Source organism: Aristolochia californica, unplaced genomic scaffold, assembly GCF_029961685.1.
Source record: "Aristolochia californica isolate CCGP_79_NKW_82.1479 unplaced genomic scaffold, dmAriCali1.0.hap1 SCAF_9, whole genome shotgun sequence".
Lineage (NCBI taxonomy): Eukaryota > Viridiplantae > Streptophyta > Magnoliopsida > Piperales > Aristolochiaceae > Aristolochia > Aristolochia californica.
The window spans coordinates 37424868-37446340 of NW_027182290.1; the positions used below are offsets into that span (position 1 = coordinate 37424868).

At 37.5% G+C, this 21473-nt stretch overlaps 3 protein-coding genes across 4 annotated transcripts; all 3 read left to right on the forward strand.

The window, feature by feature from the left end:
• Positions 1-6425: 6425 nt before the first annotated feature.
• On the forward strand, positions 6426-10455 carry LOC137940044 (uncharacterized). Its single transcript, XM_068784952.1, has 6 exons — positions 6426-6478; positions 6581-6749; positions 9614-9736; positions 9821-9991; positions 10102-10161; positions 10265-10455. Exons 1-6 carry the CDS (start codon positions 6429-6431, stop codon positions 10370-10372), a joined length of 681 nt encoding a protein of 226 aa, XP_068641053.1. The 5' UTR covers positions 6426-6428; the 3' UTR covers positions 10373-10455.
• A 528-nt stretch (positions 10456-10983) lies between these two features.
• LOC137941106 (protein NINJA homolog 1-like) lies at positions 10984-14852 on the forward strand. 2 transcript variants are annotated; one of them, XM_068786367.1, is made up of 3 exons: positions 10984-11144; positions 12253-13287; positions 14181-14852. In XM_068786367.1, exons 2-3 carry the CDS (start codon positions 12366-12368, stop codon positions 14690-14692), a joined length of 1434 nt encoding a protein of 477 aa, XP_068642468.1. In that variant the 5' UTR covers positions 10984-11144; positions 12253-12365; the 3' UTR covers positions 14693-14852. The 2 variants fall into 2 exon arrangements, with proteins under 2 accessions (XP_068642468.1, XP_068642469.1); XM_068786368.1 differs by having other exon boundaries at positions 10984-11131.
• Positions 14853-18433: 3581 nt separating this feature from the next.
• On the forward strand, positions 18434-18904 carry LOC137940929 (lachrymatory-factor synthase-like). Its single transcript, XM_068786043.1, has one exon. It carries the CDS (start codon positions 18434-18436, stop codon positions 18902-18904), a length of 471 nt encoding a protein of 156 aa, XP_068642144.1.
• The last annotated feature ends 2569 nt before the right edge of the window (positions 18905-21473 follow it).

Consider the following 21473-nt stretch of genomic DNA (forward strand, 5'->3'; position numbering starts at 1 on the left):
TACGATCGTGGCGACCGAAAAAAGAGGATTTAGTTACGAAGATCATGACTCCTTAACAAAAAAAAAATGATAATAGACCAAGCAAGCAAAATATCCTCTCTGAAACTTTAAATTTCTAAATAAACTCGGGGAATCGTAGAAAAAAATCATTTGTAGGTTGATACCATACAGCCCAATTTAGAACTGATTCCGAGCTGAATCGGTCCAGGAGATTCCCTTCAATTAAAAACGGTACCGCCGGTAAAGACGAGAGAGCGTGGATTGTGAATTCGGGTCCGAAGTGAGACCCGAGTAGACGGGTCCAGTGCCCTTGTGAACCGACTCATAGATTAAAAGGGTAATTAGTAACTAATTTACTTATTTAACACGAATATTAAAAAAAAAAATTCCGAAAATTGACTAACTACATCTGATTAGACTACTAATTAAAAGGTCATTATGTTTATACCACTTTGTAGTCTCATTAGTTTCATAAAGTAATATTTCAGATTTACTTAAATATGAAAATATGGCATCTTAGGCGCCCTTCCTTGAAAGTGCAACATCTAAGGAGTTGAATTTAGAAATTAGTAATATATAATGTTACTAAAACGTCATTATATGTCTCATGTCATATAATTTATGTCCAACAGGTTAAAGATGAAACCTCAGTTATCTAGTACATAATTGAGCTACATTTTCACCTATGAAGTCCTCTCTAAACTTTTTTTTTTTTTTTTTCACATTTTTTGCATTTTTTCAATAATTGGAGTGTTTCTCTTATGGAGATAAAATAATTGGGTTGGGGAACCATATGATACACATGCTATGATGATGTAAGAGTGGCATGTTCGAGCCGAGTTTGATTTAATATTTCGAGCTCGAGCCTAAAATTGTTATCGTGCTCGAGCTTAATAATTTTAACCATGTTCGAGCTTCAATATTCATTTAAATTTTTTTTCAAAAAATACAAGTCTCTTGTTCGCGCTCTAACATACATTTACAACTTTTCAAAAAATACATGTCAAATAAATTATATATAAAATTATACATACATTTTACATAAAATTGGGAATGACCTCTACTTAAAATTGGGCATAAGGGTGGCATCGAATCCAGCTGAATCCGAACCTTATTCAAGTTGAGTTTGATTTAAATATTTTGAATTTGAGCTTGACCAACCCTAGCCTCGAACCTAAAATTGTAATCGAACTCGAACCTAATTATTTTAACTGAGTTCGAGTTAGAGCTCTAGCTGAGTTCGAGTTTAACCTAAATTTAATACTCTATGTAAAATATATGTCAAATAAATTATATATAAAATTATGCATACAATTAACAAAAAAGAATGATAGGGGAGGTTCAGGATTGAATTTCGATAATAGATTAGAATGCACTAATATTAATCTTTTTTATTCCAAATGTTGTCTAGCTTATTTTGTAATTTTTGAATCTAGCCATAAATTTACTATGGCCTCCTTAGTGCCCCTAGTTGAAAATTTATATTATAGGAAAAACTATAAATGTTTTTCCTATGATACATATTTCTAAAAAAATCTTTAAATAAAATTCTATTACTATTAGTGACTTATTAAAAAATTACAAGAAATACTTTTAAATTTTCTTAGGAAAGTTAAATGGAACTTTTATTGCCTCTTCTAGGGAAATAAATAAAAATTAATAATCAATATAATATATTACTATACTTATCGATAAATTTTTAATCAAATAAAATGTCAAACACAAAATTGCTATGAAAATTGCCTCATGCTAAAAGTATTATAGCATCAACTATCAATACTTATTCAAAAATTTTCTATACGATTTCTAGCCCATCTTGGTAAGAAAATCTTACTTAGAAAATTATATGATTTTTTTCATAAAAAATTTCATTTAGAAAAATGTTGTTATATTAGGTGTATATAACTAGATGAGGGAGTCGACGGTGACAGAAGCGGCCACAACAACGGCCGGAGGGGTAGACAATCACGAGGGGAGGAAGAATTTTTCTCCCTTCGCTCTCGCTCCCACTCCGGTCCTGACTCCCCCGAATCCCGTGCTGACTCGTTAAATTAACGAGTCGACTCGCAAACTTTCAAGTGGAACCTCGATTCGATCAAGTCGGCTCACGAGCTTTCGAGCGGAACCTCGATTTGGTAAAATTTGGCTTGTTAATTTAAACGAGTTAATCCCAGATTTCGAACTCTAGTTGAGATTGAATCGAGTCGAGCTAGAGCTGCTCGCAAGGCTCTTTCCGAAGCCCGGACTGAATTAATATTATTGTATTGATCCATAGATATTGCAAATTTGGATTGGCTCTCTTTGAATTTTATATCTTATTTATTTCTATGTAGATCGGAACGATGTAGATTCTATTGTAGATTGAAATTTCCCAAATTTCCTCGAATACGAAAATTTACTCTTTAAAAAAACTCAGTTTGTCTGCCTTCGTACCGTCAGACAAACACAATGTCCAGAGATTCGAACAAAACGAATTAAGAAACAGCAGGCGGGAGAGAAATCCTAGACAGGGAGTCCGCGCTGCCTAGTGCCTGCCATGGATAAGAACAGCATTCCCTCGTTTCTTCTACTTTCCTCCGTCCCTCACCTCTCTCCTTCCTCTCTTCCTTCTTCATGGCATGGTCGTCGCCTTCGCGTCTCCCGACCTCCCTGCATACACCCAGGTGTTTCTCTTTATTTCCTCCTTTCACTCTGAGCGCTATCAATGAACTTCCTAATCTGTAATTTTGAATTTCATCTTACCTGCTTCTGCACTTTATGGAAAATGGTTGTCTTCTTAGCGTTGCTTTGTGATCCAATGATGTTACTTCTTCTTGAATGCACATATGGACTCAAGTGGATACTACACCCCCTGCCTGTGTTGTTCTTCCTAGATTCATTCTTCTTTTCTTTTCGATCTTTTTTCTTTTCCTTATCATTTGTTTTGGTCAATCTGTGTGCTCCTTTTGCAATTTTTGACGCATTCCAGTGTTAGTTTCCCTTATACTGCCGAAGTTTGTGGATTTGGACGGGTTAATTTTAAGTCCCTTTTACTTTCTTCCTTACCAGCGATTTGGGTTTTTGCTGGAAAACATAACTTATCGCTTGTGAATGACTTCACTGTCATAGAATGTCGAGAATTATTTTGTCCTCAAAAACCTCTTTGTGGGCTGCAATGTGATAGATTGTCCTGATGCTTCCTGTACTCTGGTTAAAAGACTAGTTTTGTTCCCCTGCAGTGGCCGTTGCAGGACGCATAAAGGAGAGAGGTCGAAGCCCAGTTTTTCAGACCCTGTGTTTGGATTTTCTTCGTGGGTTTTGCAGCTGAAGCGACAGCAATGTTTTGTTGTATCACGAAACTCTACCGAATTCAAATTCCTATCCGACCACACTGGAATGCCTTCTACATGGTATTATCAGGGGATGTCATATTCAGATTTATCTGCAAGTCCCCTATATACAGATTGTGTGGATGATATGGGAGAAAAAGACTTTAATAGGATAGATTTTCTAGTTCAGATTTTGCATCATTCTGCAAGTAGCTTTACGACCGCAATACGAAGTCATAAGTTAGCTTGGGAAGATGCACAAGTTGCCAAGGCATGGATTGGTGTGGACGTGCATGCCTGGCACAAGCGTCTTGCTTATCAGGTATTGCAACTCAAAACAAGTTACAAGGATCGTGTCTCTTTTTGAAATTTGGCCTATATGTCTCATTGAAGAAGTAGCAAGAGAGTCTCATGTGGTTTCCGAATAATATTTTCTATTAGCTACAGCAGTCATGATGGTGTTATATTAATTTGTTTTGTTTAATTGATACCATTGTTATCTACACTGGGCACCCATATTATTGTTCACAGATAATATTGAGGTCATCCTTGAAGAGTTCCTGAATTTATTTTTCCAGATAGGTTTTGAGAAACCAATTCTAATCTTCTCAAACAGGCAGCAGTATATGCATTGCTACAAACAGCAATTGGATCATGGATTAGACTTTACAATGACCATGAAAGAGATCTTGACTCAGTGCAGAAAATGTGAGTACATTTCATTATCACGTTGATATGTGTAGTTGTGTACTGTGAAGATGATCTATTATTAATATAGAATACATGCTCAAGCTGAGATATTACATTATTAGAACAGAAAACTTGTGTCATTTGTCTTAATTAAAATGCAACATTTTGGTGTGAAGTCATGCATTTCTGTTCTGATTGCTTATCTCCATTTTTTCTTTTTTCCTTTAAGTCTCTTCCCAAGAATAAGCACACTCCAGGACCACGTTGAACATCAGTTGAACAGGAGGAATACCAAGCTGGTGGAATGGTTCAAGACAGAGCAGCTGCCCGTTTTAGCAGGACACTTTTCTCCTCTTCTAGGGAAATGGTCTGCTGATTATTCCGAAAGGTTTTATCATGCAGCTTCATTTTTGCTTTTTATACTATTTTCCTTTTCATTAAATATATCATCTTTACAAGAAACTTAATCAAAAGTTTGTGACTAATATTTGATTGTGGGCACATCAGATTCCACTTGAGTCCTGGTTTTCCCTGAAATTGTTTATTTTAAAAGACCCTGATATTGGTTTTTGTGAATTTCTTTTTGAGTTGATAAAGAGGCATGTATAAGGAAATTAACTTAAACAACAAGAAATCCCAGTGGTGCTGCAGTGATCATTCTGGCTATCAGCTGTTGCCTTGCAATCAGAAAGTTGGGTGCAAGGCGTATCTCTTTTCCCTTGTTTACTTCATCAATTCCAGAATTAGTGGGAAAGCTCATGAACTTAGTACATGACCTTGTTCCATTGGATAAGTTGCACAAGCTAGCATCAGTGGCAGGATTTGAACATGAGTTCTTCATTCACTACGGTTCAATCTCGCCACACTGTAATGCAAGTGAAGATGTTCTTTTTTGGATGAGTTTGGTCCAGAGAAAACTTATTTTTGCATTCCAGAGAGAAGGGTTTGTTGCCAGCCTGGAGAACGTCTATGACCCTAAGGTCAGTCTTTTGATTGTTCAATATTTTCCAGTTCTTGCATGACTCCAATCACTCTTAGGGATGTCAAACAATGTATGAATCATCATAAGAAACAGCTTCTTTCTCACTGGAACAAATATCACAATGGTGGGAAATTTTGAACTATTCTGCTATAGAATCTATCCAAATTTAGAATTAGCCCACTGGGTTACATATTTGAATAAAATGGCTGAATTCAATTCAACAAAACCTACTTCTCCATCCTAATGATATTACATGGGGAACTATAAAGGACAAATGTAACATGCAGACGACCTTAATATCATTTGCAATTTTTTCTGCGAACCTGTCTTGCCTTGGTTCTCTGAGCAGTTTGTTGTATCTGATATCAATGTTTTCTTGAGGTCTAAGTTTTGTCCTCATGATTCTTGGGCTACTTGGATGATAAAATTGGAGTGTGACTGACAGCCAAGCTGTTGTTGAGTATCCCAATTTCTGCAGTCATGATCTGACTCCACATCTCAATGACTTGAAAGGCCAAAGTAATTCTTGAATTGATTGTTGAGTGACTGAATTATGTCTTGAGATGCTTGGAAAATGGCATTTCTTCTTATTCTGTAGTTTATCATGAATTTGAAGCAGTTCATGGTAAATGTTTCTATGAACAAGGTAATGTTATTTGCTTTAGTCAGTGCTAGTTTCCTTTTGTTTCTTTGAACCTTGTGTGTACATTTGACAGATTCTTGAGAGTGATATTGCTATACTTGGGCTTTTTGCATATTTGGGGAGAAAAACAAGGCTATTCTTATCTTATATGGGCATAAAGGATCTTGATGAGCCTGTGAAAGATTTTCTTAGGTAAGTCTGTGGAGAATTTCCTTGGCTGATTGTGTGCACACTTTTTGTGTATATCCCAACTTTTATCTGCATCTTTAATTATGCTGTACTTTATCTAGTGCTTTCCTGCAGTTACTTGGAGTGTGGTAGCCTTTTTATCTATCCAGCATTGTCCTCTGTATCTGTTTATCAACATTTTATAGAGGTTTGTCTTCAAACTGTCACGGCTCAATCTGTGCTAAAAGTACACTAGCTTAGGTAAAAACTACTGAAAATTTCCACTTTCGTAGTCTTGGAATCTTATGGTTTGTTTCTTATAGGTAGTTACTGAAGAAATTGGATGGTTAAATTTTTACACTGCTGTTCCTTCTGTGAGTTGTCAAGTTAGAAGGAGAATGAAACAACATGCTATTCAAGCAGAGAAAGAGATTATTTTCTCCACTGTTTTCAAAGTTTGCTCAGACCTCTTTTCAAGATTTGCCCACTTCAGCAAGTCAACTCAGCAATCCTTAAGTCCAAATTTGGTGATCTTTTTGCTTAGAAGGTTGCCTTAGTGAATGCTTTCTTTTTGGTTATGTGACTACATTCCTATAAGATGTTCATTTCTTTTCCTGCTGAAATGTGCAGTCAAAATATGCTAAATATTTGTCTAGAGGATTACTGGGCTTCTTATGATGGATCATCGTAAGTTCCCATCCTACATAATGTCTAAGCTCTTTTCCGTTATTACTAATCAAATTAATGAATTCTTACGTTGATTGTCCTGATTATGGCTATATTGAATAGTGAGCTCAAAATCATTGAAAGTGGTGAGCCTGAGGAAAGAGCTTCTGTTGGAAATCATGAAATTGTAAGTTCAGTTACATCAGTTGAAAAAGCACAATGGAGTCCAGTGGATTTGGCAACTGAGCATGCAACTGGACACGTTTCCAACCACATAGCTCAATTCTGTGAGGTACATCCTGATGTCGATTGATCTATTTCACCAACCATTAACTCTGATGTGTTTCGTGCAAAGTGGTAGGAAACCATTCTGGAAACAACCTTTTCTAATTTTTATGAGTAACCTTTGGGCTTTAAGGGAATATTAGTTGAAACCTCACATAAAATCATTTATAAATTTTTATGCGAAAAAATTAAAACTTAAAGCATGTGGTCTAACTATTTTTTAGTTAAGGCCATGAGTTTGTTAGAACTAGTCAACAGATAGTGTTTAATAATTATTATCACGAAGAATTGTATGAAATTGTATAATATGGAAGTAAAGGGAAGAGAAGGAGGGAAGAAGAAGGGAAAAGAGGAAAAAGAAGGCTGCGAAGAGAGTAGCATCCATTAGGGGTCAATTCGATCCCTGATCTCTTTATTAATATCACTTAAGTAAAAAAGAAATCAAAGGACAAAATTGCTCTTAGTACATGCATCGACTGTCTACAGCCATATAAAGCTAAATATGACACAGAAAACAGAATTAGATTGATGTATCACTATCCTATGAACTTCCTAGTCAATAGAAATCACGAATATACATGTGTAATGACCAAAATTCACTTGACTCCATATATTCATATACTCCCCCTCAAGCTGGAGTGTAGATATCATACAGTCCTAACTTGTCACAAAACACCGAATGCTGACATCTTCCAAGAGTTTTCGTAGAGATATCGTCAATTTGTTCAAATGTTTTCACATATGGTGTAACAACCTCCCCTTGCATTACAAAATCTCTAATAAATGCCAGTCTACCTTGATATGTTTGGTCTTCTCGTAAAAGTTTGGAATGGTAGATACAAAAATTGCTGCCTGATTGTTACACTTCTTATACTCCCCCTCAAGCTGGAGTGTAGATATCATACAGTCCTAACTTGTCACAAAAAACCGAATGCTCACATCTTCCAAGAGGTTTCGTAGAGATATCGTCAATTTGCTTAAATAATTTCACATATGGTGTAACAACCTTCCCTTGAATTACAAAATCTTTGATAAAATGTCAGTCTACCTTGATATGTTTGGTCTTCTCGTAAAAGTTTGGAACGGTAGATACAAAAATTGTTGCCTGATTGTCACACTTCATAACCGTAGCTTTTGTAATGTGAGTCCTAACTAAACAAGAACTGATGTCACCTGCATGAACTCACTCGTTGTATGAGCCATTGCTGTAGACTCTACCTCGGTGTTGGATATGACTATTACATTTTGTTTCTTACTCTTCCAACTAATCAAGTTATTACCAACAAAGCGGTAGACTTTCAAACTATCTTGGATCTTGCATAATTAGCATATTAGTATCTTAATACATCAATCTTTCCTTGGGGAGTGTATAACAAATCCTTCCAGTAGTTCCTTTCAAATATTTCAGAATTCTGTGAGCAACTTCTTGGTGTATTTTGCATGAGATCTTCCAAATTATGGTTAGGGGAGAAATTGCAATGTATGTCAACCACAAGAGTGTAATAATCCAAATCTATGCAATTGAAATAGCGTAAGCTATGAACCCACCAAGAGTTAGGGTTGACATCAGTCAATGAATGGATGACGCAAGCAGTATTGGGGTGGTGCACTTAGTGTAAAAAGGGTAGAGTTCAACTCAATAAACCCTCATGGGGCAGTAACCAGCCACAAAATTGTTTAATATACAGTAGGAACCATCAACCCTACGGTTATGGCAGAAGAACTCAAAAGTTCAGATTTTTACTGACCAATCAACCAAGGAATTGAAGGATCCCTTCCTTGGAGATCGTTGGTTTCAAAGGAGAATGATTGATGAAGCTTAGAAGCTTCCAACCAAGATTTATTGTTCTGATACCATGAAAAAGTACAAAATTGAAGAGAGTGAGGAGAGGAATTGAGAGGAAGAAGGAGAGAGAGTTGAGGGAAGAGAGAGTTCTCAATGACTCTCGTTGGGGGTTGTGCTTGATTCCCATTCTCTTTTATTAAGTGGATTGAAGCCATATTACTAAAATTCCCTATACACTTAAAAATACTTAAACCACTTATATCTCCCAATATACATATTCAAATTACATGAAAATAAAACTAGAGACTGATCTAATCATGTAGAATAAGATGGTATAAACTCTAGACATAATAACTAATGTGAAAAGATGAAACTCCTTTAGTAGATTTTCTAACAGTACTAGTACCATATTTTACTTTGATGTTGTATCAACTTCTGATTGGATGGATTTAACATTAAATGAACTAGAACCGTGAAAAATAAAAGTTAGAAACATGAAAAAACAAATGTGAGAGAGAAAAGTATCCAATTAAACAATTTTTTAATTACCATGGGAAAAAAGGATTCCATTAAGAAGACTAATGAGGGAGGCAAGAGTACAAGCAAAAGAATTGCAAAATAGAGGTTAAAAACAGAGGACAAAAAATCCTCAAAAGGAATGCCAAGGAATGTCAGAGGGTGAATGATGTTCCTAAAATGAGGTGCTGCCGGGAAATCCTCTTCTCTAGCCCAAGAAACATCTATGCTAGTCTTCGATTTCATCAAAGCACATGAAAAAATGCCCAATGGGGCACTTTTAAGCATTAACACGTTAATATTTTACGTTTGAAGGTGCAAGTTTGAGTTTGCATTTTTGAAGGTCTTAATCCACTGTTTTTTGTTTCTTATAAATTTCTAGATATTTTTCATTCGTCCTTTAACAAGTTAGAGAAGTTTTCCAACAGTTGCAATAATGTTTCTTATTTTCTGTTTCCTATAAATTTCACTCTGTTTAGTGTTTCTGTTTTCAATCCTGGCACCATGAACTGGTATGAGGTCCTATTTGCTCTATCCGTTTTGTTGCATATGAGTAACTTCTACAGCAGGTTTCTAGCAGGGATAGGATGGATGTAGCAAATTCTAGGAAAGTTCCTTCCGCTGTGGAATCTAAGGTTGGCTCTCAAAGCTGGGTCAGAAAATCTACTGAAAAGATGATATCTGCAACTTTGGTGAGGTTATTGACTCTACTTGTCTATCTAGTTGAGAACTGAATCAAGAACTCACGCTCTGGAATGTGGTGCTGTGATGGAAAGGATACCTATGTTGGAACGCGGTTGCTGTTCGTAGACATGTCAGTGGCTACTGGTCTCCTGTGGAAGCAAGTTTGCCGGCAAACACTTACTCATAGGGAGGCGAAGAAGTTAAGGAGAACACTAGCTGATGTTGCTTCAGTGATTCCAGTTGCGATTCTTATGTTACTTCCTGTGAGATTTTTGTCCTCATTCATTCTAGATTTCATGGTTTAAGAATTATTTGTTGGACTAGATCTTCTCAGTGGAAATGCATTTTGAATATGTTGCTATTGTTTTACCAGTTATCGGCGGTCGGTCATGCTGCTATCTTGGCTGCAATTAAGAAGTACGCACCTTGCCTGGTAATTCATACGAAACTTTCTCCTGTTAAAATAGCATTCTGGATCAAAATCAGATCAAAATCACTTCTTTGCTAAGACTTGACACTTTTTCTGAAAAAACTAGATACCTTCTCCTTATTCCTCTGCACGCCTTGACGTCATAAAGCAACTGAACAGAACGAAGGATATGGAATTGCAATCTTTGAGCAACCTCGAAGTTTCCTCTTTGTAATTAAGAAAAGCCATCTTAAGCCTATCCCCATGTCAAATAAACTGTTATTTCTGTTTTATCAGTCCGTTCCGTGCAGAACTGCTCAGTACACTTGAATCATGAAATTAAGTGTATTCCTATCCCATCCTATAATCGGTTTGATTTCTTATTTTTGTCTTTTCTGGGCCTTAGTCACTTAAGAAATTTTTTTTTAACAAATAAATTCAAGATATTTGTATCCACTAATCCATGTGAAATTATTTCTTAATATTAATTAAAAAATATGAAAAAATTTCTTTGATTTTTTTATGTAAATTAAAATTACCCTTATTAACTTGTTTTTTATGCCACTGGGAATTTTATCAGTAATTAAATACATTATACTTTTACATTATATAAAAGAATTGAATATTTATATTCAAGGAATGTAAATTAAAAAAAAGAAAAAGGTTAATAAATGGCACAGTTGTTTTATACAAAGACGAATTTGATAGCATCCCTTATCATGAACATGAACATGAGCTTAAACTCATGGGATGGGATGTACACGAGTTGAATCCATCCCATGAGAATCACATGCCCAAAAGACAAATTAGGGAAAGAAGATACCAGAATAGCGAGAACTGCTCTGTGACTCTCTACCCGATAAATAATTTAACCAACATATTCCTTCCTTCTTCTCTCCCTCAAACCAGAAAAGGTAAATGGTCTTTGCTTTTCACCGCGCCATCCTTCTCTCTCGTTTTTGGAATTACAGATCTTTCGGCTGTTTCTGACTAGGTTAGTGATTCAGGTGAGGAATCTCACTTCTCGTCTCTTAGTTTCGTCCCATTTTTTGTATTTGAATTGAAAAATCAGGAAACTTGCGATTAACTGTTTGAGTTAAGCAGTTTCTGGGATAAAAATTTTCCACCAGCAATCGCCACTTCTGCTGGAATGTTGATTATTTGGATTAGGTTAGGCTTTGATATGTCTATTTGGTTCCTAGTTTATCGCTTCATATGGTTAAGAGTTGGGACGATCTTCGTATGGGTTTTGGGACACCAGGTGGTACGTGTAAAGTTTTGTTGGCGATTCGATTCAGTTCAGAGTTTTTTTATGGTCCTTGCTTCGTGGATTGACTTTTTTTTTTTTTTTTCCAAATAATTTCCACCCGCGATCGGGACTTTTACCGGATATTAATAATTCTAAGAGAAATTGGAAGCACGCCGTGTAGCCTGTTTTGCTAACTCAAAAATTATATTTATTTTCATGGTCGCTGATTTAATGGTAGTCAGTAACTAAGAACGAAGTCTAGTGTTCTTTAAATTTCCTCGAGTATGCTCAAGTGTTTGCTTTAATGGAGTTTCTTCAGGTACCATCGAAGCGAGGTGTCGGATGATGACTATAAATTTCTTTTTCTGTTTTGGTTAGTCTTTTGGGAAGCTCTTTGATTACTATCAATTAATATAATCTTAGTTCATGATCTTAGTTATATTTTGACATCAAAGATTTAGGTGGAAAAAGTCTTTAGCAGAAAAAAACAGCATTAACGCATTTCCATCTTGCAACAAAAGTTTCAAGTTTTAAAATTTTCTTTCCAGAAAAAAACGAGAGTAGAAAATATGCTCTTTTTCTATGTTATTGAATGTTGAAACTTTTCTTTTTATATGGCTAAAAAGGTTTCAACTTTTACTAACGTGACAAAGGACCTTATGATCTTATATTCTGAATCATTTTTTGAGTGTTTGGGTTCAGTTATTTCAAGCTTTTCAGCATTTCTGTAGACGTTGAAATGACAAGTGCAAATTCAACAAGATTTGTCTGACATATTTCATTACTAATAAGATTCGTGGATTCAACCTGCAGTCATTTGGTTTGTCCTCGTCAAGTTTTCTAAACTAATGCAGTTTTTTCTGCAGGATCTATTTCATGACGGGTTCTTGTTATAAGGGTATCCAGCAATTAGGGCCTGTCTTTTGAAGAACTCAATATTGGAAATAACCTTGCTCAGTGAAATTTCTTTCCGCTTTCAATGGAGGATGAGAATGGAATTGAGCTAAGCTTAGGTCTTTCATGTGGTGGTTCTGCTGGAAAAGCAAAAGTTAAGGATGGGTCTTTGGATCCCAAGGCAGAGGAAGGTGGTGGCAACAAACAAACTAGTGGTGAAGGCACATTCAAATTTTTTTTCACCTCTTCAGCTGAGAAGCAGGATCCAAGTGCACCAAGAGGTGATTCACAAGATAATTTCTGGATGGACCTTAAAAAGCTCCCTAGTCAAGGGGGAGATGCTTCTACTGATCAGCATGAGACGAGCTCAAAGTTGAGTAGATATCACCAGGGCTTGTGGCCAGAGGCTTCATCTAACAAGCGCAAATTCCCATACGAGGAGTCCCAACAGAAAAAAAATCATGAAGAGGAGGTTGAATGCATTGGAATTGCAGTGAAAACTTCACATGTTTCAGTAGCATTGGGAGATGGTTTGTCTGCTGAAAATGAGGATGTTGCAGAATCAAACTCAAGGGTAGTCTTACAGCGCAAAGAGATCACCAAACAGTATATGAGTGGGGGATCCAATGGTTCCAGGTTCAAGGATAAGGAGGGCTTTGTTGATGCCAATGCTACAGATTCCCAAGGACTGAAGCAGTTCAGTGTCTCAGGAACTGAACAGGCTAGTGGGCCTTATGGGGTTTCCCAGTTTCCTCTCCAACCAACTTCAGTAATTAGTACATCTTTTACGCTACCTGTGAAAGTTCCACCTACTCCTGCCAACTCTTCATTTGTGCACCTGGTGCCATCTGCCAACAGTGAGACACCTATAAACCAGTCCATGAAGTCGAACAACTTCCCACAACCTTTTGGATATTCTGCCATCCAGCTTCCAACTTTGGAGCACTTCTCTGCCTATGCTAGCCAGGGTCTGGGTAATGGAATTCCAAATGTAGATCGTCATGAAGGTGGGTTGAATTTATCACAATATTGTCATAATCACCCAGATTTACGTTAAGTGTTCTCTTATATGAAGAAAAAAAGTCTTTCTAGATAGGGGATTGGGTGGTTGTTGCTGACATCTTCAATTTTCCTTCTTTCAAAAGTTCATAAAATGGAAACTTCTTGCTCTCTCTCTCTCTCTCAGTCATTCACACAAACACAGAAAAAAAAAAAAGAAAAAAATTAGAATATATAATCAGGAAGATGGTGCCAATCAACTTGCTTTACTTGTGTTTATATTGATTCTTCCGAGGAAATGATTGAACAGACACAACAAAAGAAAGTAGAATATAAAATCTGGAAGATGGTGCTGATCAACTTGGTTTACTTATGTTGATATTGATTCTTCCAAGGAAATGTCTAGATGCCCTACTTTAGAAAAGACAGATTGATATGATGCTGACATTTCAAAGGTACCGCTAGAGAGTCCTGTAAACAGAATTATTTGTATGGTAATGGCCATTTGACCATGGATGAAATTTTGGTCATTGAGCGGTTGTCTTTCTGCTATTCAATTTGCTAGTCTTAATTGCTAGGGTAGAAGCTGGATAGACTTTTGGATTGTGTGCATGTTTGCAGTGAGTCTCTTTGGATGGTAGGCTCTGGTATGGGTAATGGGCAATATTTGCCACATTTACAGCAAATAATTTACACGTTTCCAATGAGGTGTCTTGGATTCACATCTCTCTGGGGCATGGTGTCTGTAATTAACATTCCAAAACAACTGTTGACCCATTATTCACTGTTAACACTTCATTTTTTTTTGTTAATGGACTGGTTTCTCTTTTCTGATGACCATGACTTGCATATGGTTTGGTTGTGGTTGAGATTATGGCTCTTACATTATTTGTGGATGCAGCAACCCATCAGGTGCCTTATAATTCAGTGGAATCTTTCCCCAGTGAAGGAAGGGTGGTCTCAGAAATAGCAAAAGCTGCTGGAAAACAGTGGAACACGGAGGAGATTCCCACTTGTTTCTCCTCCCATGCAGAGGATGAATCAAAGGGGATGCATGCAATCTTCCGGCCAAAGGAAATATCGGATCAATCATCCTATGAAGGCTTTCCTTATGAAGGCTCTGCTATAAGGCCAGGAATTGCTGCTAGTGTGAAATTTGGTGGATGTGGTTCATGCCCTGATCTTCCGTGGGTTTCTACCACTGGAACAGGCCCTCATGGTAAGACGATTTCGGGGGTCACTTACAAGTATGGTAAGAACATGATCAGAATTGTTTGTGCTTGCCACGGGACACATATGTCACCTGAGGAGTTTGTTCAGCATGCTAGCGCCGATGCTCCTACTCCAGAAAACAACACAATTCTGTCTTCATTCCATAGTAGCAACCCTGCTGCATCGGCAGCTCAGAGCTGATTCTTCCTCCCATAGTCGATCTTACTGAACTGTTAAATCTTGAAATTGCTCATTCATATATATAGACATCTTTTGTGCAGTCCATTTGTTACCCATGTATGAGACTTGCATTCTGCGTCATGCTTGTTGTTGTATTATTTCAGTGTACTTCTTCTTGGCATTCTTTCTCTCACTCCCATCTCCCTTCTCTAGAGTCTTACGTAAGAGAAAGATATTTTTTTATGCTTTATTTTTTTGTTGCCGACACGGAGAACTGAAACCTTATCCAAGCTTCAACTGTCAAGTTTTATTAGGAGATTCCCGGGACAAACCAATCTAATACTTATCATCCGTAGGTATGACCCTGTCTAGTTTTTTTGAAGATTAACTACTGTCCCGCTTTCATCTTGATTTTGAATAATTTGTTCTTGAAAGCAGCAAGGTTTGAGAGCTCTACGGCAGATTCATGTAGGAAGTGATGTTGCCATTACCGTCAAGAACACTTCGAAAAAATGAGGAGAGATTCCTCTAGCCTAAAAGATGTAGGAGAGAAAGGGCCGAAACCCCAGTCCTCCCTCTTCTTTTAGTAATAGGAGAGGATCATTGTCGCAGTCTTTTTGCTACCTCAAAGAGAGGGGAGGATCATTGTCATGACGAGGTTTGTGAGTCCCACTCCTATCGTTTAGAAGGGCAAGGGCAAGTAGATCTGATTATTCTGATGCTAAATATGACTAATCGCAAGCATTTTAGATTGCCTCAATTGAGCTTTGGATCATCTATTCAATGGCTTCTTCATCTACAACATTAGTAGTCGTCCAATTAGCCACTTTTAAAACTTGACCAAATGTAGAAGAATTTTACTCGGTCACACCATCCAATGGATTCTAAATGCCCAAAAACCCCCAAAATGTCTCATAGATTGTGTTTATCAGCCTTGAAATTTTAAAATTTTCAGATAAATCTGGACCTCGATTAGAAGAAGAGTTATCATCTTCTTGCTGAAACCAGACGCCGCTGAATTACTCCCTAAATGTCCCGACTTTTGTCTGTCTTTGTGAACCACAAATTATACCTTCAAGAGGAGACCGGAATCCTCTCCCTCTAATGAGCATTTTCTAACTATTTATTATTTGATTTTCTATGTTGGGTTTTTTACATCCTTATTTTACAGTATTTCTGTGAAGTTCCAGCAAGAAATTACCTTTTCTGGCCGTTTCTTCCTTTGTTCAACCTCCTACTAGCCACCCGTGTAACTACTGGTTCTTTGCCCTTGTTAAACTCAACTGAGTCATCGAATAGAGTTAAAGCTAAAAGTTATCTAAGTGAGTTTAGGGGTGGTATCAAACCGAGCTAAACTCAAACCTAAATATGTTTGAGCTTGGTTTGATCTAGATACTTCAAACTCAATTTCGAGTTCCATCCTATATTTAAAACTGAAAAATTAAATAAAAAGAATATTATGATGAAATTAGTACCATTGAACTGCAAACTATCACTGAGGAGTCTAAGACTTTACTATAAAACATATTAATGTATACTAATCAGCTTAATAGACCCAAAAGAAAAGGCAAACACCTCTATTAATTGTATTTATTCTAGTAACAAACAACAATATTATATGTTGAAGGATCCAAAAGGGTTGAATGATTGGTCGTCTTTGGGGTTTGAGGTAAATAAGAACTACTATAAACAGACTAAAGAGGGAAGAGAGAGATTAGAGTAAACGGTATTTTTTTTAAAATATTCATGTTAACGAGTCAGGTTCACGAGCTAACAAGTTGAACTTGGCTTGTTATACTTAACAAGTCTTATTTCAAGTTTGAGTTTGAGTTGAACTCAAATAAAAACTGAACTGAGTCAAGTTTTTTTTCGAGCTGAGCTCAATTGACTTACAAGCCGGTTTGGCTTTGTGCCACCCCTGAATTGAACTTGGTCTCGTTCGAGTTATTATACAGCTTGACCAATTTTGGCATAAAGTCAGCCAACTTTCAGATCTATCGGAGTGAATGGCGAGTTATGCAATTAATTAATCATTTTGATTGTCTAATAAATAATGTTTAAAATTTTTCATTAGATGAGGAGGGCAATGTAATACTTTTGAGTTTAATGAATTTTATAGAAACGCAATTTAGTGACGAAGTTTTCTTAGATATAAATTTTTTATAAAGGAATTAGTTTTAGATATATTTCCAATATTTTAGTGCTTACGAGCATGAAATCCATGAATCAAAGGTTTCCCTGTTGCTGCGTCACTGTGGGTGGATTCGCCGGCAAGTAGTTGCCAATCCAGAAACTAAATCACATATGATTCTTTGTGGCGGTCCTTATCCAAGCTTCTGCGAGCATTTTTGTCCCTCTCTGCTCCCAGACTGCGCAAGTTACAGTAAATCTTATTACTTTTGCGAGCTAAGCAATTTACAAACATGCGAACTGCAGATGAGAGCGTCGATTCACAGCTTCCGTTAAAACTTATTCGTTAAAATACCCAACTCACCAACCACTGTCGAGTGCAAACCGCAGCCATGGTGATGACCTAAGAGGAGAGAGAAAAGTTTCTGCGACTGAGTATGTAGGTAATTAACGTCGTCCCTTTGATTTGGAGCCAACTATCTGTACATAGAGGAGAGTTAGAGACGGCAGAAAATTTTCGATGGGCTGGGGGGGGGAACCACGTAACAGTTCCAGTTACAAGATGATGGAAAACAATCAAAGGGTCAACTGCTGTCACTACATTACCCACAAAAGTATTAATTTCCCGAGCTTCAATCTGAAACTAGGGTTTGCATTATATGCACTTTTATAGCATATGACTTGAGAGGACTCGTCTTTTTCCATGTGTAAAAATGGGAGGATCCACTCCGGATCAATTCTCTTTGTTCCGTTTCATTTCGATTAATGGTGGGATACCACTGTTGGATAAGACAAAGAACGAGGAGTAGCATCTTCCCTTCTCTGCCTTTGTTGAAGATTTCGAACATCTTAAGTCATTGGCTGAGCATTTCTATTTCTTCCATGGTGCATCAACCGGAGAGAGCAATTATCCACACTCAGCCATGTCGTCTACCTCTTTCCTGGCTTTCCGAGTCCACTGCTCTGTGGATAGGCCTTCTTTTATTAGAGGAGTTGATGGTTCCAAATTTCCATTTTCTTCCATGATTTAGCGCAGAGCGAGTTTTGCTCAGGAGCTACCTTCGTTGCTAAAGGCGGCGGAGCTTTCCGATTAGGCTTGGTGGCACTCTTAGACGGGGATCTAGATGCCGGATCCTGATGGATCTGTTTGGCCCGCTGGCGAGTGCCGACCTCGGTCCATTAGAAGAACCAGAAGAACCGGTCAAAGTTGCACTGATTAAAGCTCGCAGCTGCCTCTCTGCTTTGCAGCTGAAATTGTACCTCTTTATAATTTTTAATTAGTTCGGAATCTTTTTCCATCGGTCGGTGCGCCCTCGAATCCCTGCAGCGTTATCCATTTACTTGTCCTTTTATCCAACCATCCACAAAAGGGTACTGTCGTCATTTCATTTAATTTCCGGAGACTTCTTCTGACCCTTTTAAATGAACATTTGACGACTCTCATTAACAAACCGCGTTCCCCGGTCAAAAGATCCAGAAAATTCGTCGAGGGCAATGTCGTAATCTCACGTTCAGGGTGGCCTATTTAAGGAGGCTACCGTCGTCTACATTCTTCACGCCCTGTCTCTTCATTTGGCTCTCTACCTCTGCATTCTTCAATCTTCTGGAGTTCTCCATCTTCTCTCTTGACTAATGGCTGCGGAAGACAAGTGGCAGGGAAAGGCTACAGCCAAGGTCCCAGGCGTCTCACCGGACAAAGTTTGGGCGGTCATAGACGATTACGCCAACGTTTACAAATATCTCCCAAGCATCGACGCCACCACCATTCAATCCGGTGAGCCGGGTAAACTCGGTTGCGTCAGGCTTTGCAGTGGGCCTCCCATCCCCGGTGGCCAGGAGCGGTCCTTAACCAACGAAAAATTGGTGGCGTATGACCCGGCGGAGCGCACTCTGAGCTACGAGGTTGTCGAGAACAATATCGGGTTCAAGGATTTTGTGGCCACCATCAAGGTGTTGCCGGAGGAAGACGGTAGCACCATTGAGTGGTCTTTCGTTACTCCGGCCATGCCGCCGCCCCATTGGACTGAGCAGAAGGTCATGGGTTACATTGGGTACAGTGTGAACCATATGGCACAAAAGATCGCCGAGGAACTTAAAGCTTAATATGTCTTTTCTCTTATGCCTCGTCGTTTTCTTCTTAAGCTGGGTTGGAAAGGGTTGTCAATGGCTGTAGGCCTTTCTTTTTGTTATAGTAGTAAGAAAATCCCTTAAATAAATTGCTTGTATGAACACTTCACACTGCGTCCTTTCTCTGCGATTATTACTCATCTTTTTAAGCTTTCTATCACTATGGTATAGAGTGTAGAGATCGTTCCGGAAAAGAAAATTAAGTGGCATAGTTGTGTGATGGGCTGGTCCGAAAAAGTCTCAATGGTCGATGGATTTGACGGATTGGGAGCAATCTTGGCAAAGGAACAAGAAAAAAACAGCAGCAAAACCAGACTTTCGACCCAGTCTTTTTGGTTCACGAAGCAGGCCACTTAAAAAACAGGAATCAGGAGTGATCGCAGATGGATGCTAATAACGTCGTGTGATCTCTTCACGATTTCATGTGCCAAATTTCCTTTTCTGTATTAAATAAAGATAATATATATTCTGGGTTCGATTCATGGTGTCATGTTCAATCAAGAGGAAGGCTCTCGAAGAAAATCAGAGAGAATGAGAGAAAAATAGGATCGAAATCCGAAGAGTCCGCTCTCCACAAAAGCGGGAATGAAGATGAGATATATCTTCATTCTTCTGTATAGACCATCGTTCCATCGTCCCGTTTTAGAGAAGATTTCTTCTGTTTTATAATATGTGGTTCGTGACATATTTTTCTCTTTCTTATTTTCTGTTTTATAATCTTTGGTTCGTGACATATTTTTCTCTTTCTTATTTTCCAGTTGTTCACTTTCTAAAGTTTTCTGTGTTTAAACAAATGTTTTTTTTCATTAACTGAGATTTGGTTTATGGGATGTTAGTGTGGACGAGTTTATATGCACTTAAAAACAATTAGTGCTCCGGTAAATAAGAGAATTAGTAACTTGTAATAGTATATTTAATTAAAATAATACTTAAATATTAAATTAGGTAAAATAAATATTATTATTATATGAATAACTAATTTAATGTATAACTAAAATATATTAATATTAATTAATTAATTATATATTATATTAGTTAATGATTATTGTTTATAGTCCCCTCTAAATGGTGTTTCCAATAATTGAAACCCCAAATTCCCTATATAGTCCTCTTAACTCCAAATTTTAATATCACAAAGTTTAGAGACTCTTATCTAAAGAAGAATTTGGCTAACATGAACTGAGTGCATAAGAAAAGTTAAAAATCAGTGTCCACCTCTTAAACTGGTTGAGATCCAATGAAGAACTGAGTTTGGAGAATGATTATAAGAATGACAAACTGTTAGTTAATAGGTTCCTTTGATAGTCATCTCATAACACACAAAAAGGAAATAGCACAAAAGACGAATTCTAGACCAGTGTGACCATCAAATAAATGCATCAAATTTTACTTCATGTAACAATTAAAGTAGAAAGCCATATTTATATTTGACAGGAGCCAGTGAAGGCTTATGTATACAAAGGCTCAATACCTCATAGCTCACCCTCAGTTTGCAAGAAGCAATTTAGAAATAGATGTATAAATAAGGAACTTCACTCTTGTCATTTCAAACCTCTGAGTGATTGATCAAAACCATAGCCATATTAGGAAGCAATGCGATACAGCTGATCATATCCTACCAGGACTCTAGCACCAGCCATCCTTGATAGTATGTTTGTAGTAATTCCTCTAAACAATGCAGTCGGACCTTTACAAGAAATTTTTTTCTGGAGGGCATGATACGCGTTATGATATTTGCATGGTTGGCCATAAGTAATTCCTCTAAATCCCAAAATTATGCACAAATAACCCCAAATTAGGTACTGAAATTAAAATTAAATCAAATACAACACTAATTTAATCGAAAAAAATTAGGGTTTAATCATACCTTCTTAAATTTTGGGAAAATCGAAGCTGAATGGAGCAATTGTTGCATAATCAAAGTAGAAATTAAGCAATTGATACCCAAATATCAAAATCGAAGAAAATCGAAATCGAAATGGGGAAAATCGAACGAAATTGGAAGATATTTTGGGGGAAAGAGAATAGCAAGAGGGAGAAGGGAGTGGGAGGCCGAAAGGGAAAAGAGAGGGAGAAGAGAGAGAGAAGAGATGGAGGTCGAGAGGGATAAGAGAGAGAGGGAGACCAGAGAGCGAGTATGAGAGAAGAGAGGGAGCAGAGACCTCAGGGGTGCACAGAGATGAGAGAGGGGGTGCGGGAGAGAGGGCGAAAAAAATGAAAAGGAGAAGACCAAGATACGTAGGTTGCAGAGCGAGTCTGAGAGAAAAGAGGGAGCAGAGACCTTGGAGGCACAGGGAGACGAGAGAGGGGGTGCGGGAGAGAGAAAAAAAAATGAAAATGAGAAGAGAGTGAGAGATGGGAAAAAAACGTGAAGGTTCGAACCCCAACGTTTATTTCATCTGGATGATTGGCAAAAAGGGTCAGAAACCAGATTCCATAAATTATAACGTGGAAATAATGTCCAGCTTCATCTTAGTCATCGAGATGATTTGTTGTCTGCCACTTCACTAACGACGTCAGGAGATGAACTAAGTAATACGATTGA